Source organism: Poecile atricapillus, chromosome 35 (assembly GCF_030490865.1).
Source record: "Poecile atricapillus isolate bPoeAtr1 chromosome 35, bPoeAtr1.hap1, whole genome shotgun sequence".
In the NCBI taxonomy this organism is placed as follows: domain Eukaryota; kingdom Metazoa; phylum Chordata; class Aves; order Passeriformes; family Paridae; genus Poecile; species Poecile atricapillus.
Window position 1 is genome coordinate 1,489,720 of NC_081283.1, and position 16,213 is coordinate 1,505,932.

General features: G+C 56.4%; 1 protein-coding gene across 2 annotated transcripts; it reads left to right on the forward strand.

Annotated features, from left to right (window-relative positions):
- The first annotated feature begins 1,687 nt into the window (after positions 1-1,687).
- On the forward strand, positions 1,688-14,727 carry ACVRL1 (activin A receptor like type 1). Of its 2 annotated transcripts, XM_058861102.1 has the most exons (10): positions 1,688-1,981; positions 7,343-7,416; positions 8,603-8,827; positions 9,073-9,272; positions 9,364-9,463; positions 10,056-10,202; positions 10,284-10,559; positions 11,929-12,126; positions 13,543-13,673; positions 13,754-14,727. In XM_058861102.1, exons 2-10 carry the CDS (start codon positions 7,347-7,349, stop codon positions 13,886-13,888), a joined length of 1,482 nt encoding a protein of 493 aa, XP_058717085.1. In that variant the 5' UTR covers positions 1,688-1,981; positions 7,343-7,346; the 3' UTR covers positions 13,889-14,727. The 2 variants fall into 2 exon arrangements, with proteins under 2 accessions (XP_058717085.1, XP_058717084.1); XM_058861101.1 differs by having other exon boundaries at positions 10,056-10,559.
- Positions 14,728-16,213: the final 1,486 nt, after the last annotated feature.

The window sequence follows — 16,213 nt, forward strand, 5'->3', positions numbered from 1 at the left end:
CTCAGTGATGATTATGAGTTACAAAGGACCCGTTTGAAAGACGGAGTTGTAGGGATCAAAGCATCCAGCAGCAGCAGCCCTTGCTGGAGAGCTGGCCCAGAATAACTCCTGCCCGCAGCCGTAAAAGCAGGATGCTCTGTGTCTGCTGCCATGGAAGGGATGCAAGAACCATCCAGGAATAACCCCGGGAGGGGCCAATCCGGCCGGATCGCTGCCGGAGCAGAGATGGTCAGGGGGATAGGATGTCTGCAGGCATCAGCTTCCTCCGGGCAGCTCCAATCTGATGGAAACTGCCCATTTCCCCCGCGCCGCTTCTCAAAGCCCCGGCTCCCGCACGGGCAAAGTCACGTGCGAGGTTCCTTCATGTTTTATCCTGGTTTTGTGCTTTTGTTTGTTTAAACTTCCTAGATCAGGGCTGATAGCGGCTGGCGAGACTCAAAGCTCCGCCGCCGGCGCTGGGAGGCTCCGGGTGGGTTCGCGGTGCTGCCGGGGCTGGGGATGCGATGGCAGCGGGGAGGAAAATCAAACCCTGGCACCTCGCTAGGAAAGGGCTGCGATGCGGGAGAGGGTCACCGTGCCAGGGAAACAGAAAAACAAGGAAGCAGAAAGGCAGAGATGGGGCTGGGGATGGCACCAGAGGGAGAAGAGGGGAGCGGGAGGAGGGAGAAGCAGCTGAGATTGGGGTGGCCCAAAGAACAGCCCTGAAAGCAGCAAAACGGGAAGCGGCGCTTCCGCTGCCCACGGTCCCGTGTGCTCCGGGGGAGCGGGAAGTGCCCAGCCCCTGGCCGTGGGAACGGCGCTGCCCTCGGTGTCCCAGTGCCTGTCACCGTGGGGACAGCAGGGAAGTGCCACCACGAGGCTCCCAGTGAAGCCCCTTGGCCACCGTGCCCTGCTCATGGCCAGGGCTCTGCATCTCCAGCCCCGGGTGAAACCCTCTCCTGACCTCCTGATGCCTTTGTGGGCTACCCAAAAACAGAGGCCAGATAAAATTAAGGGAATAAATATTTATTGAAGGGCATTCAGGTACATTTTGGTACAACATGGATGATGGGTCAAGGGTTTTCATACTTTTAAAGGTTTGGTCCATTTTTGGGTGCAGCCTCTGGTGGGGCTTTGTCTGCCCAAAATGTACCTGAATGCCCTTCAACAAATAAAATCACTTTTATTCCTTTAATTCTGTCTGGCCTCTGCTTTTACTCAGCCCAAGAAGACATCACTGGCACTGCTGGGTCCAGCATGGAATAACCAGGGAGCCCCTTGGCTCTGGCACGGTGCTCCATCCCCACGAGGGCTGGAGCAGGAGGGGTGGCCAAGCCGGTCAAGGTCATTCCCACAGAATCTCTCTAGAACATTCCCATCCCTGTCCAAGCAAGCAGCTGTGCTCCTGCTGAGGAGCAAGGGATGCTCAGGGTGAAGCGGTGATGGCCATGTCCATACCACGGGGTCGGGTTTGCCATGAAAACTGGGAAAGTGGGTGGGAAAGCAGTCGGTGAAGGACAAGGAGGGAGTGACAGGAGAGGGAAAGCAACCAGGATGGAGCTGGGGCCCGGTGAGCGGGAGGAAGGGAGGCTGGTCGTGGCTGTGTGCTCAGCAATAGGAAATGCTTTATTAGCTGGGAGTGGTGGAGAGAAGCCAGGCAGGAAGAGGCAGTAATAAGAAACATTTTTTTGACTTCTCCCACATCCAGACCACGGAGCAGCTGCCAAACGGCTGCGTTGGACAACGGGGTGGCCGAGCCGAGCCCCGCAGGCAGGCCGGGGACGGTGACGATCCCCCGGCGGCACGGACACGGCCGAGGGAGCCCCACGGTGACACGATGGGTGGTGGGAGGGGAGCAGATCCATGAAGATCCTCGGAGCTGGGGCTCAGGGCACCGAGCAAAGCTGCCCCGGCTGAGGCAGATCCAGAGCGGGATCACGGCCGCGAGAGCCTCGGCAGGGCCGGGAGTGCCGCGGGCTCCTGCAGGACGTGGATGCTGTGGGTGAGTGGGGAACAGCCACACGCTCGTGGGGTCTGGGGCTGCACCGAGCTCAGGGCTTCACTCCTGATTTACCCCAAAATCAGGATTGGGCCCCATTTCCTTTGTGTTTCATGGGACACTGGTGTTGACATCAGGGCTAGAGAGGCTGGAGTTCGGGCCAGGGCACAAATGAGGGCTCACATCAGTGTGGTGGCAGCAGGATCTGTCCCCAGGTCACTGCTAAAGAGCTGGAATAATGAGCAACTGCAATGGAAAGGCTGGAATCGACATGGAAATGGGGAATTTGGGTGTATTTTGAAAGGGCACAGGGAAAAACGAGGGGAAGTTGACAGCTCAGCTCAGCTCAGCTAGCGAGGGCTGCGGCAGGCAGCGAGCACCAAGAGCACAGAATGTGTCACCTCCTTGTGCACAGCCAGGACCCTCAGAGGAGCAAGGAGGACACAAATGGTCACTGAAGAGGCTCCATCTCCAAATCTGAGCTGGGGAGAGCCCCACTGTGGAGCTGTTTCACAGAGCTGGAGCCTGGGTGAGGCCAGGACAGCCACAGAGCCCCTGTCCCTCTGCTCCACGAGCCACAGGCGGTGTCCAAACCAAGGAGAACCTGAGAGGGGCTTGTTGTCCTCCTGAGAGGGTTTTGTTTCTCTCTGAGTGGATTTTGCTGCTCTCTGAGTGGGTTTTGCTGCTCTGTGAGTGGGTTTTGTTGCTCTCTCAGTGGGTTTTGTTGCTCCCTGAGTGGGTTTTGCTGGTCTGAGTGGGTTTTACTGCCCTCCTGAGTGGGTTTTGCTGCTCTCTGGGTGGGTTTTGCTGCTCTCTGAGTGGGTTTTGCTGCTCTCTGAGTGGGTTTTGCTGCTCTCTGAGTGGATTTTTGCTGCTTTCTGAGTGGGTTTTGCTCCTCTCTGAGTGGGTTTTGCTGCTCTCTGAGTGGGTTTTGTTGCTCTCTGAGAGGGTTTTGCTGCCTCTGAGTGGATTTTGCTGCTCTCTTGAGCGCGTTTTGCTACTCTCTGAGTGGGTTTTCCTGCTCTCCTGAGTGGGTTTTGTTGCTCCCTGAGTGGGTTTTGCTGCTCTGAGTGGGTTTTGCTGCTCTGAGTGGGTTTTGCTGCCTCTGAGTGGGTTTTATTGCCCTCCTGAGTGGGTTTTGGTGCTCTCTGAGTGGGTTTTGTTGCTCTCTGAATGGGTTTTGCTGCTCTCTGAGTGGGTTTTGCTGCTCTCTGAGTGGGTTTTGCTGCTCTCTGAGTGGGTTTTGCTGCTCTGAGTGGGTTTTGCTGCTCTCCTGAGTGGGTTTTCCTGCTCTCCTGAGTGGGTTTTGTTGCTCTCTGAGTGGGTTTTGCTGCTCTGAGTGGATTTTGTTGCTCTCTGAGTGGGTTTTGCTGCCTCTGAGTGAGTTTTGTTTCTCTCTGAGTGGGTTTTGCTGCCTCTGAGTGGGTTTTATTGTCCTCCTGAGTGGGTTTTGCTGCTCTCTGAGTGGGTTTTGCTGCCTCTGAGTGGGTTTTGCTGCTCTCTGAGTGGGTTTTGCTGCTCTGAGTGGGTTTTGCTGCTCTGAGTGGGTTTTGCTGCCTCTGAGTGGGTTTTGCTGCTCTCTGAGTGGGTTTTGTTGCCCTCCTGAGTGGGTTTTGCTGCTCTGAGTGGGTTTTGCTGCCTCTGAGTGAGTTTTGTTTCTCTCTGAGTGGGTTTTGCTGCCTCTGAGTGGATTTTGCTGCTCTCCTGAGTGGGTTTTGCTCCTCTCTGAGTGTTTTTTCCTGCTCTCTGAGTGGGTTTTGCTGCTGTCTGAGTGGATTTTGCTGCTCTGAGTGGGTTTTGTTTCTCTCTGAGTGGGTTTTGTTGCCCTCCTGAGTGGGTTTTGCTGCTCTCTGAGTGAGTTTTGCTGCTCTCTGAGCGGGTTTTGCTGCTCTCTGAGTGGGTTTTGTTTCTCTCTGTATGGGTTTTTCTGCTCTCTGAGTGAATTTTGCTGCTCTCTGAGTGGGTTTTGCTGCTTTCTGAGTGGGTTTTGCTGCTCTCTTGAGTGGGTTTTGCTGCTCTCTGAGTGGGTTTTGCTGCTCTCTGAGTGGGTTTTGCTGCTCTCCTGAGTGGTGCATGGTCATGGAATGGAAATGCCCCTCAGTGAAGGGGACTGGGCTGGTGGAGCCCGCTGGAGGGTGAGTGCAGCTTTGCTGTGTCTGTGACCCAGCTGCAGCTGTGAGCAAGGAAAGGAAAACCTCCACCTGTGCCTGAGACCAGGCTGGAGCCTTGGGATGTGTGGCAAAGCTGCTGCCAGCTCTGTCCCGCTGTCCATGCAGCCCTGCAGCCGGTACCCACCTGGCTCACCTGGCTGGCACCAGCACGAGGGGCTGGGCTGTGTGTGACTCCCTGGGGAAAGGAGCACAGGGAGCAGAGCTGAGAGCCTGAGCCTAAACCCCACAGAAACAGAGCTGAGAGCCACAGCCTGAGCCTAAACCCCACAGAAACAGAGCTGAGAGCCACAGCCTGAGCCTAAACCCCACAGAAACGGAGCCATGAGCCACAGCCTGAGCCTAAACCCCACAGAAACAGAGCTGAGAGCCACAGCCTGAGCCTAAACCCCACAGAAACAGAGCCATGAGCCACAGCCTGAGCCTAAACCCCCTGTGTGCTACAGAAACAGAGCCATGAGCCACAGCCCGAGCCTAAACCCCCTGTGTGCTGCAGAAACTGAGCTGAGAGCCTGAGCCTAAACCCCCTGTGTGCTGCAGAAACAGAGCTGAGAGACACAGCCTGAGCCTAAACCCCACAGAAACAGAGCCATGAGCCACAGCCTGAGCCTAAACCCCCTGTGTGCTACAGAAACAGAGCTGAGAGCCACAGCCTGAGCCTAAACCCCCTGTGTGCTACAGAAACAGAGCCATGAGCCACAGCCTGAGCCTAAACCCCCTGTCAGCTGCAGAAACAGAGCCATGAGCCACAGCCTGAGCCTAAACCCCCTGTCAGCTGCAGAAACCACAGGGGAAGGTGGAAGAGCTGGGATTGAGGAGCTCAGCCAAGCTGCCCTGGTAAGAACAGGGATCCCTGAACCATCCCCCATCCCGAGGGTTGTGTCCTGCCACCCTTCCCTGAACTGATGTTGTTCCTGCTCCATTTCCCCTTTGCTTTTCTCTCCATGGAGGTGATGGGGAAATTCCCCTTCCCCGGGGTTTGTTCTTGCTCCAGACCCTCGAGCTGCAGCACAGCTGCCTCCCAACCACTCCTGCCAGCACCCATGGCCCATCCCAGAGGTTTCCCTGGGGTTTTTTTCCTTCTCCTGATGCTACAAATCCCAAAGAATATAATACAGCACCCAGGCAGGCAGGGTAAGATGCTCTGCATGTCGGGAGGGCACGTGAGCTGCAGCTCCCGATGAGAAAGGAGGAAGGAAGGGACAGGGATGGCTTTGCCAGGGCTGGTTTGTGCCATTACTGAAGAACCTGGGATGTTTTTCCTGTGGGATGCCAGGAATGGCTCTGGATTAAGGTTTGCTCTCAGTAACAACGACAATCCATGGGATGTTTCATACACATCAGAGTTTTGGGTGACGCCCTGCCTGCTTTGTATTTCATGGCAAATATCCTGCAGCTGTCTAATGGTTCAGGATTCTGGAAGTGGCTTCAAGGAGGGAATTCTCCACCTGGGAGACTCAGCTTCCCTTTTAAATCATGCATCCTGGAGCTCTCAGGATGGCAAGAAGTGTGATGTTCAGCAGCATCCCGGCAGTCAGGAATCAGCAGCCCTGAGTTTTAAAATAAAGCAGATCCCAGCCCAGCTCTGAGCGAGTTGGGATTTTAAACAAAGCCGATCCTGGCCCAGCCGAGGGTGGGATGGATCAGCCTGAGCTCACTCCTCACACCGGGCAGCAGCCCCCAGCCCCAGGACCTGGTCCTCCCCCTGAGAAACAGCCAAGTGAGTTATTTTGGGGAGGAAAAGCCCGATTTGCAGCAGGGCTGGAGCCTGCCGGGGTCAGCCACGTCCGTGTGCGCTCCCGAGGGCCGGGTTTGCGTGACTCCGCTTCCCCATCAAGGCCAGAATCTAAACAATCTTGATTCCTGTCCCAGCAGCCCTGGGCTGGGCTCTTCAATTGCAGGAAACGGAGCCTTTGGCATGTTTATGTCGGGAACACGAAGAATGAGGCGAGGAGGGGCTGGGGCCTGTGGCCATGGAGCGAGGCGGGGGGCAGCGGGGGGATCTCCGTGTTTGCCTTGGCAGAAATGTCTCTTTCACAAAGAGAAAAAAAAGAAAAAAAAAAAAAAAGGAAGATTAAAAATAGCCAAACTTCCCCCAAAGGCTCAGCGAGGAATTTTTGGCTGTCCCTGCACCTCTGTTTGTGTCATTGATAAGCTCCACACAAAAGCACCCTCAGGACTGAGCCCCTGCCCGTGGCCAGCGGGGGATGTTGGGGCTTTGAGCTCCATCCCACAGCCCTGGAATCCATTCCAAACCTGGAATCTCCAGCGCTGCTGTGGCATCATCAGGGCTGCCAAGCCCATGGAGGCCGTGGTTTTATGGAGCAGGAGCCACGGGAACAGCGGGAAATGCCGGTGTTGGGATCACTGGGAGAAAGGAAGGAGCTTGGGGCTGGCAGATGTGGCAAGAGCCCGGTTCCAGTTCATTCTGAGAGCTCTGGGAACACGAATGGGACCCTCTGCCAAGAGCCCGGTTCCAGTTCATTCCTGAGATGAACACGTGGAACACGAGTGGGACCCCCTGCCATGGGGCCGGTTCCAGTTCATTCTGAGCGCTGTGGGAACACGAGTGGGACCCTCTGCCAAGAGCCTGGTTCCAGTTCATTCCTGAGAGCTCTGGGAACACGAGTGGGACCCTCTGCCAAGAGCCTGGTTCCAGTTCATTCCTGAGCGCTCTGGGAACACGAGTGGGACCCCCTGCCATGGGCCTGGTTCCAGCTCATTCCTGAGAGCTCTGGGAACACGAGTGGGACCCTCTGCCAAGGGGCCGGTTCCAGTTCATTCTGAGAGCTCTGGGAACACGAGTGGGACCCCCTGCCAAGGGGCCGGTTCCAGTTCATTCTGAGAGCTCTGGGAACACGAGTGGGACCCCCTGCCAAGGGGCCGGTTCCAGTTCATTCTGAGAGCTCTGGGAACACGAGTGGGACCCCCTGCCAAGAGCCCGGTTCCAGTTCATTCTGAGAGCTCTGGGAACACGAGTGGGACCCCCTGCCATGGCGGGGAGGTCCCCGAGCCTGGGAGGTCCCGGGATGTGCTGTCAGGAAGGGCTGGAGCCAGGATGTGCGTTGGAAGCAGCACATCCCTCCTCACTCTGCCCGTGGCTCCCCAAGGTCCCCCCATCCCTTCCCAAAGCCCCCAGGGGTGGGATGAGCCCCCGGGGGTGCAGGGGCTGCTCTCACCCCTCTGCTCTCCGCAGGACGATGCCGGGTGGAGCCGCTGGCCGGGTGCTGCTGCTGCTGCTGATGTCTCTGTCCCTCAGCTTCGCAGCCGGTGAGTGCCAGCGCACAGCGGGTTCAAATAAACCCTCGGGCTTTTTGGGATCATCTCTGCCCAAAATAAAACCCGGGAGGAAGCTCAGGGAAGTCCTCAGGGACTGTGCTGTGCCCCTGTGTATGGTGAGCCATCCCCCAGAGAGGATCTCAGCTTAATTAATTGCGGTTCATCAAGTGCTTTGCTGTCACCGGAGGGGAGATGGGGAAAGGCTGGTACCACTTCCTGGAAAATGTGGGTTTCCCCAGGGGTGGTGATGAGGATGATGATGGTGGTGGTGATGATGATGAGGATGATGGGAAGCAGGAGGAGCTGCTCAGCATCCCAGGGGAGCAGCAGGTGACCTGGGGACAGATCCAGGCTGGATGCTTTTGCAGGGAGGTCCAGGAGGATGTGGCAGTGCCAGGGAGGAGCAGCAGAACTTTCTGGGGGGATGAGTCTCCACCAAGTCCCTGTCCTGCCCATGGGGCCACCAACCCCAAACCAGCCCTGCCACCACCCCCTGGCACTGGCACCAGGCAGCCTTTGGGGCAGGGGGACAGGAGGGGCAGGAGGGCCACCAAAGCCACCCCCTTGCTGTCCCCTCACTGTCCCCTCACCACCGGATGTCTGGCTGCCCTCACGCTGAACTCACTGATTCCAGGAGGGATATTTTCTGTGCAAAAGGGCAGAGCTAAATTAGGAATTTGGGAGTGTGGCAGTCATCTGAGCCACTCTGGCACCGCGGCGTCTTCAGGGAAGTCAAGAAAAACTCCAGGAAAGACCCTGGGTTTGGCACCCAGCTCCCAAAACACCCTCTGGAAAGGCACTGGATGAGTTTGGGGCTTTTGATCCCACCCCAGCTCCGGGGATCAGGTTCCCATGGGTCCCGTGTCCCCTGGGATTCCATGGCAGGATGGGTGTTGTAAACCAGTGCGTCCCAGTTAATCCCAGCTGCTGGGACTCGAGGCCCCCTCCATTCCACAGAACCTCCTGGGGGTGTGGGGACAGGTGACCCCCAGGCTCAGGGCTGTGATTTCTGGGAGGTGTCAGGATGGACAGCAGCCTTCCCCTCCTCCTCTGATGCTCCCAGGCCACCCATGTCCCACTCTTTGGGACAATGTCCCTGTCCCCAAAGCCACCAGAGCTCCCGGGTGGGCAGCAGGGTGACCCCATGGCACAAGGTGTCCCCTCCTGGTGCCCGCAGAGGAGCTGCTGTGTGCCTGCGATGTGCCCCACTGCAGCCAGCCCAACTGCACGGGCAAGGTGTGCTTCGTCAGCAAGAGGAGGGAGGAGGGAACCATCACCCAGCACCGGGGCTGCTTCTCCCAGAACATCCTGGAGCACTGCCACACGCCCGTGACGGAGCAGTACGGCATGCGGTGCTGCAACTTCCACATGTGCAACGCCGAGCTGGAGATCTTCCTGCAAGGTACAGGGGTGAGAGGGACAGGGGACGGGCTGCCCATGTGGATGGAGATGTGGTTGGGTCTCAAGATCGTCCCTGTCGTCACTCAGCACCTCAAGAGCCACTGGGATGTCCCCAGGTGTCCCTTCTTGGGCTGTGCTGCCACCCATGGGGTTGATCCCAATGCAGGGACACTCCCCCAGGCCCAAACCCCAAACCCCAAACCTTCACCCTCCCTCCTGTTTCCATCCCTTGTTTCTCCCCCCCAGGAGAAGAAGCCCTGCTAAAGACGCCTTCCCTGCCCAACCTCCTCCTGATGATCTTCGTCCCACTGCTCTCCCTCCTCGTCCTCGTGGCACTCACGGCGCTCTTCTGCTGGAAGGTGGCCCAGCACCGCCACAAGCACAGTGACTTTGGTGACACAGACCTCATGCTGAAGGCATCCATGATGGGAGACAGCACCTTAGAGGTGGGTGAGCTCCACGAGGGACCCTAAATGTCCCCAGGGTGTGTGTGGGGATGGTGGCCGTGCTGACCCCACGGGCACCCTGTGTGCACAGGACCTGCTGAACGATGACTGCACCACGGGCAGTGGTTCTGGGCTGCCTTTCCTCGTCCAGCGCACGGTGGCTCGGCAGATCACCCTCATGGAGTGTGTGGGTAAGGAGAGTGGCTGAAGCATGGGAGGCTGTCCCTGGTCACCCCCAGCTGGTGCCTTCTTGTAATGCAGTTAGGAAAAATGGTATGACCCAAAAAATGTAACCCTGAAAATGTAGAATTGTTTCTTTCCCTTATCTTGTTCTCCCCAGTTCCCCTTATTGACTGTATAAATTCTCTCCACCCCTTTCCCCCCTGTCTTCAGAAAGGGGTGCTTATATATATATATACACCTCTTCCTCCTGCAACCTCACCTCAAAGGATCCCAAGAAATAAAGCTGTGACTGCCATCTCAGCTAAGGGGAAGAGCTCGTTTTTAGGATCTTTGGCAAGCTTAATCTATCTCCCCTGTCTCCCTGGCTGCTGTGGGGCGGACAGTAGTGGCAGGGGACATTAGAAATTACAGCAGTGCCTGACCCAACGGTGTCAGCCAAAACCCAGCAGCGAGCCCAAGTTCCTCGCCTGTCCTGCAGGCTGGGGAGGGAGAGGAGCAGCTGGGTGGGTGAGCAGATGTTGGCCAAGGTCAAGGAGCCGTGTGCTGCTCCATCGCTCTCCCACACGGGATCCGAGTGACGCGGTGCCACGGCTGCGGCAGGTAAAGGGCGCTATGGAGAGGTGTGGCGAGGAGTGTGGCACGGCGAGAGCGTGGCCGTCAAGATCTTCTCCTCCCGGGATGAGCAGTCGTGGTTCCGCGAGACAGAAATCTACAACACCGTCCTCCTCCGGCACGACAACATCCTGGGTGAGCGGGGGGCCAGGAGGGCTGGAGAAGTGGGGGCGGCCTCGTGGTGGCTTCATCATCCCAGGGGTTTCTCCATTCCAGGTTTTATCGCCTCTGACATGACATCCAGGAACTCCAGCACGCAGCTGTGGCTCATCACACACTACCACGAGAACGGCTCTCTCTACGACTTCCTGCAGAGGACAGCCCTGGACGTGGAGACCTGCCTGGGCTTGGCCTCCTCCATCATCTGTGGCCTCGTCCACCTCCACGTGGAGATTTTTGGCACGCAAGGCAAACCTGCCATCGCCCACCGGGACCTGAAGAGCAGGAACATCCTGGTGAAAAGCAACCGGCAGTGCTGCATCGCAGACCTGGGTGAGACAGGGGTGGGATGTGGCACCCCAGATGTGGCACCTCGGGGTGTGAAACGCCAGGGTTGTGATAACTGGGGATGTCGTACCCCGAGATGTGTCACCCCAGGGATGTGTCACCCCAGGGGTGTGGTACCCCGAGATGTGTCACCCGAGGGATGGGGTACCCCGAGATGTGTCACCCCAGGGATGGGGTACCCCAGGGATGTGTCACCCCAGGGATGTGTCACCCCAGGGATGTGTCACCCCAGGGATGAGGTACCCCAGGGATGTGTCACCCCAGGGATGTGTCACCCCAGGGATGTGTCACCCCAGGGATGTGTCACCCCAGGGATGGGGTACCCCAGGGATGTGTCACCCCCGGGGATGTGTCACCCCAGGGATGGGGTACCCCAGGGATGTGTCACCCCAGGGATGAAGTACCCCAGGGATGTGTCACCCCTGGGATGTGTCACCCCAGGGATGTGTCACCCCAGGGACGCGCTGCTCCAGGGTTGGGGAACCCCACAGATGTGACGCTCCAGGAATGTGACATCCTGGGGATGGAATATTCCCGGGATGTGATGCCCCAGGGTGATGGTGCCACAGGGATGTGATGTCCTGGGGTTTTGATACCTCTGGGATGTTGAGTCCCATGGATGTAGCTTTGTAAATTTATATATTTATATATAGATATATATTTTTATATTTATATCTTTATATATTTATACTGTATTTATATTTCTAATAATATAAATAATATTATAATAAATATTATATATTACTTTATAATTAATAAATATATATTATATATAATTATAACTATTATATAATAATATATAATATTATATATAATTATATAAATATATTATTAAAATAATTATAATTATTATAACTATTATATTATTATAATTGTTATTATAATAATATTATTATAACATTGTTATAAATTATAAATTAAATATTATAAATATTGTATATTATTATATATTATATTATAATTATGTAAGTAATAATGTTAATATTATTAAATATAATATAATATAATATAATATAATATAATATAATATAATATAATATAATATAATATAATATAATATAATATAATATAATATAGCAATGTAACAAATAATATTATATATAATATTTAAATATAGATATAGATATAAATATACATATACATCTAAATATACATATACATCTAAATATACATATAGATATAAATATAAATATAAATATAAATATAAATATAAATATAAATATAAATATAAATATAAATATAAATATAAATATAAATATAAACATACACTGACCAGGGCCGATATCCCAGCATTTTATAATTGAATTAATGACTTTCAAAGCCATCCCAAACTCTCTGTGACCTGTCCCCGCAGGGCTGGCGGTCATGCACTCCCAGGGCAGCGATTACCTGGACATTGGCAACAACCCCCGGGTGGGCACCAAGCGCTACATGGCCCCGGAGGTGCTGAGCGAGCAGATCCGCACCGACTGCTTCGAGTCCTACAAGAAGACGGACATTTGGGCGTACGGGCTGGTGCTGTGGGAGATCACCCGGCGGACGGTGGTGAACGGTGAGCGGCTCCCGGCTCCCCGCCAGCTCCCTTCCCTCCTTCTCTCCTTTTCTTCTTGCTTTTCTTTTTTTTTTTTTTTCCTCTTTTCCTTCGCCCAGAAGATTAGCTGTAAATTATAAACACTGTAATCTAGTGTCAGCACCCGGCTCTCTGATTAAAGGGCCCATTAGACTCAATCAGTGCTTTGTTTGTTCAGCGCTGATTAGAAAACAAGCGGCTCCGAGCGCTGCCTGGAACGCGGCCACGGCCGGGACCTCCGGCCGCCGGGCTCGGCTCGGGAGCTCGGGACAGGGACAAGGGGCAGGGTCCCCTTCCCTTGGGGATGAACCTCATTGAGGCTGCCCGGCCAGCGCTGTTCATCTCGGCAAAGTCCATTAAAGGCGTTAATTAAATGGTGGGTGCTGGCGGGCGGGGCGGGAGGTCCCCCCAGGCGCAGTCTGGCCGGGATAATCTCATTTACGGCCCCGGGGCTCCCTCAGATTACACATTTACTCCGAATTACCCCAGCCTCGCGCAGGAATGACCTTCAGACAGCTGGGTTTAACCCTTCCAGGAGCCCTCACTCTCCAGGACAGCTTCAGGGGATTGGGGAGGGGAAACTCCAGGGGACCCTGAGGTTTTGGGGTCACCCCTTGGCGTGCAAGGAGCTGCTGGGGGCTCGAGGCTTCCCAGAGTCATTAAATCCCAGTTAGACACGGACATATGCCAGCATTAAGCAGAGATTAGCTGGGCCAGCTGGCAGGGTGACCACCAGGTGCTGAGTGGAGGTGGCCACAGAGCCAAGGGCTGCCTGGAGCTGGTGCTGGAGCTGATGCTCGTGGTGGGGCTGGAGCTGATGCTGGAGCCACCAGCGGTACCAGAACCAGCGGTACCAGAACCAGCGGTACCAGAACCAGCACCAGCTGCCACCGTGCCCAGGTGAGGAACATCCCACCGTGCCCAGGTGAGGAACATCCCACCGTGCCCAGGTGAGGAACATCCCACCGTGCTCAGGTGAGGAACATCCCACCGTGCTCAGGTGAGGAACATCCCACCGTGCCCAGGTGAGGAACATCCCACCGTGCCCAGGTGAGGAACATCCCACCGTGCCCAGGTGAGGAATACCCCACCGTGCTCAGGTGAGGAACATCCCACCGTGCTCAGGTGAGGAACATCCCACCGTGCCCAGGTGAGGAATATCTCACCGAGCTCAGGTGAGGAACATCCCACCGTGCCCAGGTGAGGAACATCCCACCGTGCCCAGGTGAGGAACATCCCACCGTGCCCAGGTGAGGAACATCCCACCGGCCACTCCCCGCGAGCCTCCCAAGGCAGGAGCAGCTGGGCTGTGCCGGGAAGCTCCAGGCCGCCCGTGATGGGCAGGATGGGGGTGATCCCCTCGCTGTCCCCCGTCCTCACGCCACCCCTCTCCCGCAGGTATCGTGGAGGAGTATCGGCCGCCCTTCTTCGACGCCGTGCCCAGCGACCCCAGCTTCGAGGACATGAAGAAGGTGGTGTGTGTGGACCAGCAGACCCCCGTGATCCCCAACCGCCTCTTCTCCGACTCGGTGAGTGCCGGGGGACCGGCCCCCTCCCACCCCAAACCGGATAAACCCTTCCATTTATCCCTCTTCTTGTGCCTCCCCAGGTGCTGTCGGCACTGGCGAAGATCATGAAGGAGTGCTGGTACCAGAGCCCCACGGCCCGTCTCACCGCCCTGCGCATTAAAAAGACCTTGAAGAAGCTGAACAATTCCGCAGAGAAGCCAAAAGCGGAGCAGTGAGAGCCGGGAACCGGACACCGGAGCCACGGACGGGCTGCACCGGGGACGGGATGGCTCCGGCCACAGAGGGGATTTGCTCGCAGCTCCTCCCTCTCCCACCTTCGAGCCGGTTGAATTTGCAAGCACGGAAAAAATAGGAAAAAAAAAACCCAAACACCAAAGGAGGAATCTTCCACCCGGCCATAAAAATATCCCCTGGATCCGTCACCCGACACCGGCGCGTCTCGCTGTGCCGGCGGGGATGGCAGCTGCTCGCCCACCCCGAGTGCCCGGGCTGGTGCCAGGGCGAGGGGCAGCGGTGGCAGAGCCCCCCCTGTGCCCCCCCCGGGGCACCCACCCAGCCCCGGCTCCATCCCCGGCCACCGAGCTGCCCAGTGTCACCCTGAGAACTCCTCGGCAGAGCTGCGGTGCCCGGAGCACCCCTGGCTGAAGGAGGGAGAGGTTTCGCTGGGAAAGGATGGTCCAAGGGCAGCATCCCCTGGGTCAGGCCAGATCCGCACCCCGGATTGTGGGGATCCCAAAAATGAAGAGCTGCCGGTGTCTGAGCGTTCCATGTGCTGGATGGGGGTCCCGTGGTGATCCTTCCTCACCAAGCAGCCAGCATCCCCCTTGCCAAAGACCTGTCCTTCTGGCTCTGTGCCAATATTTTGGTGTTTTCTGAGGTGTTTTGGCTCGGCCGGCTTCATCCTGCACTGCTCCCTGCCATCCCAGAATCCACCCCATGCTTGGAGATGTTTGGACATGACCAGGATGGGACGTTCAGCAGAACCAGCTTTGCCACATAACTATTTAATTATTAAGATTTAATATATTTAATAAAGTGTAAAGCTATTTTATCACCTAAGAGCTGCCGAACCTCCCATGCTGGGCACTGGGCACCACAGCAGGATGGGCCTGGGCCCAATTTATGGCTTTAAATTGCCTCAATTTATGGCTTCACCTCCACGTCTCCAGCAGCACCGTTGGATCCCGTAATAAACCCGGCTCCAGCCTCGTGCCAACCCTCTCGTGGCTGCTCCAGGGGCCCACGGCCACCAGCCCTGAGGGGTTTGCACGGCCTGGGATGGAAGCAGAGCTGCTGTGGGATAACGTGGCCATTCAGGGGGTTCAGCTCCAAATGGTTCTCAGCACGTCACAGCTGCCACCTCGATCTGTGCCCAGTTAGAGACTGGAAGGAACTGGGCAGCAAAGGGCAGCTGCTGGTTTGGGGCAGGAGGTTATGGAGGGTCTTGGGTGCCTTGATCTGGGCTTGGAGTGCTCAGGCTAGGGCTTGGGGTGCTCTACCAGAGTTTGGGATGCTCAGCCCATGGTTTGGGGTGCCCTATGAGGGTTTGGGATTCTTGGCCTGTGGTTTGGGGTGCCCTACCAGGGTTTGGGATGCCCAGCCCATGGTTCGGGGTGTCCTATCCAGGGTTTGGGATGCTCAGCCCTAGGCTTGGGTGCCCTACCCTGGGTTTGGGATGCTCAGCCCATGGTTTGGGGTGTCCTATCCAGGGTTTGGGATGCCCAGCCCTAGGCTTGGGTGCCCTACCCTGGGTTTGGGATGCTCAGCCCGTGGTTTGGGGTGCCCTGGCCAGGGTTTGGCATGCCCAGCTGTGGTTTGGAATGCCCTGCCTGGGGTTTGGGATGCTCAGCTTTTGTTTGGGGTGCCCTACCAGGGTTTGGGATCCTTGGCCTGTGGTTTGGGGTGCTTACCCGGGGTTTGGGGTGCTTGGCCTAGAGCTTGGGGTGCCCTACCCAGGGTCTGGAGTGCTCTGCCTTGAGCTCGAGGTGCTCAGCCGGTGGTTTGGGGTGCTGAGCTGGAGTTTGGGATTCTCAGCTCTGGGCTTGGGTGCCCTGCCTGGGGTTTGGGGTGCCCTGCCTGGGGTTTGGGGTGCCCTGCCTGGGGTTTGGGGTGCCCTACCTGGGGTTTGGGGTGCCCTGCCTGGGGTTTGGGGTGCCCTACCCAGGGTCTGGAGTGCCCAGCTCAGGGTGGCTCAGTCCATATCAGCCCCAAGATGGCACACCCACACTCCCACATCCTGCACACCTGCACACACACACCCTGCACACCTGCACACACACACCCTGCACACACACATCCTGCACACCTGCACACACACACCCTGCACACACACACCCTGCACACCTGCACACACACACCCTGCACACCTGCACACACACCCCCTGAACACCTGCACACACACACCCTGAACACCTGCACACACACACCCTGCACACACACACCCTGCACACCTGCACACACACACCCTGCACACCTGCACACACACACCCTGAACACCTGCACACACACATCCTGCACACACACACCCTGCACACCTGCAC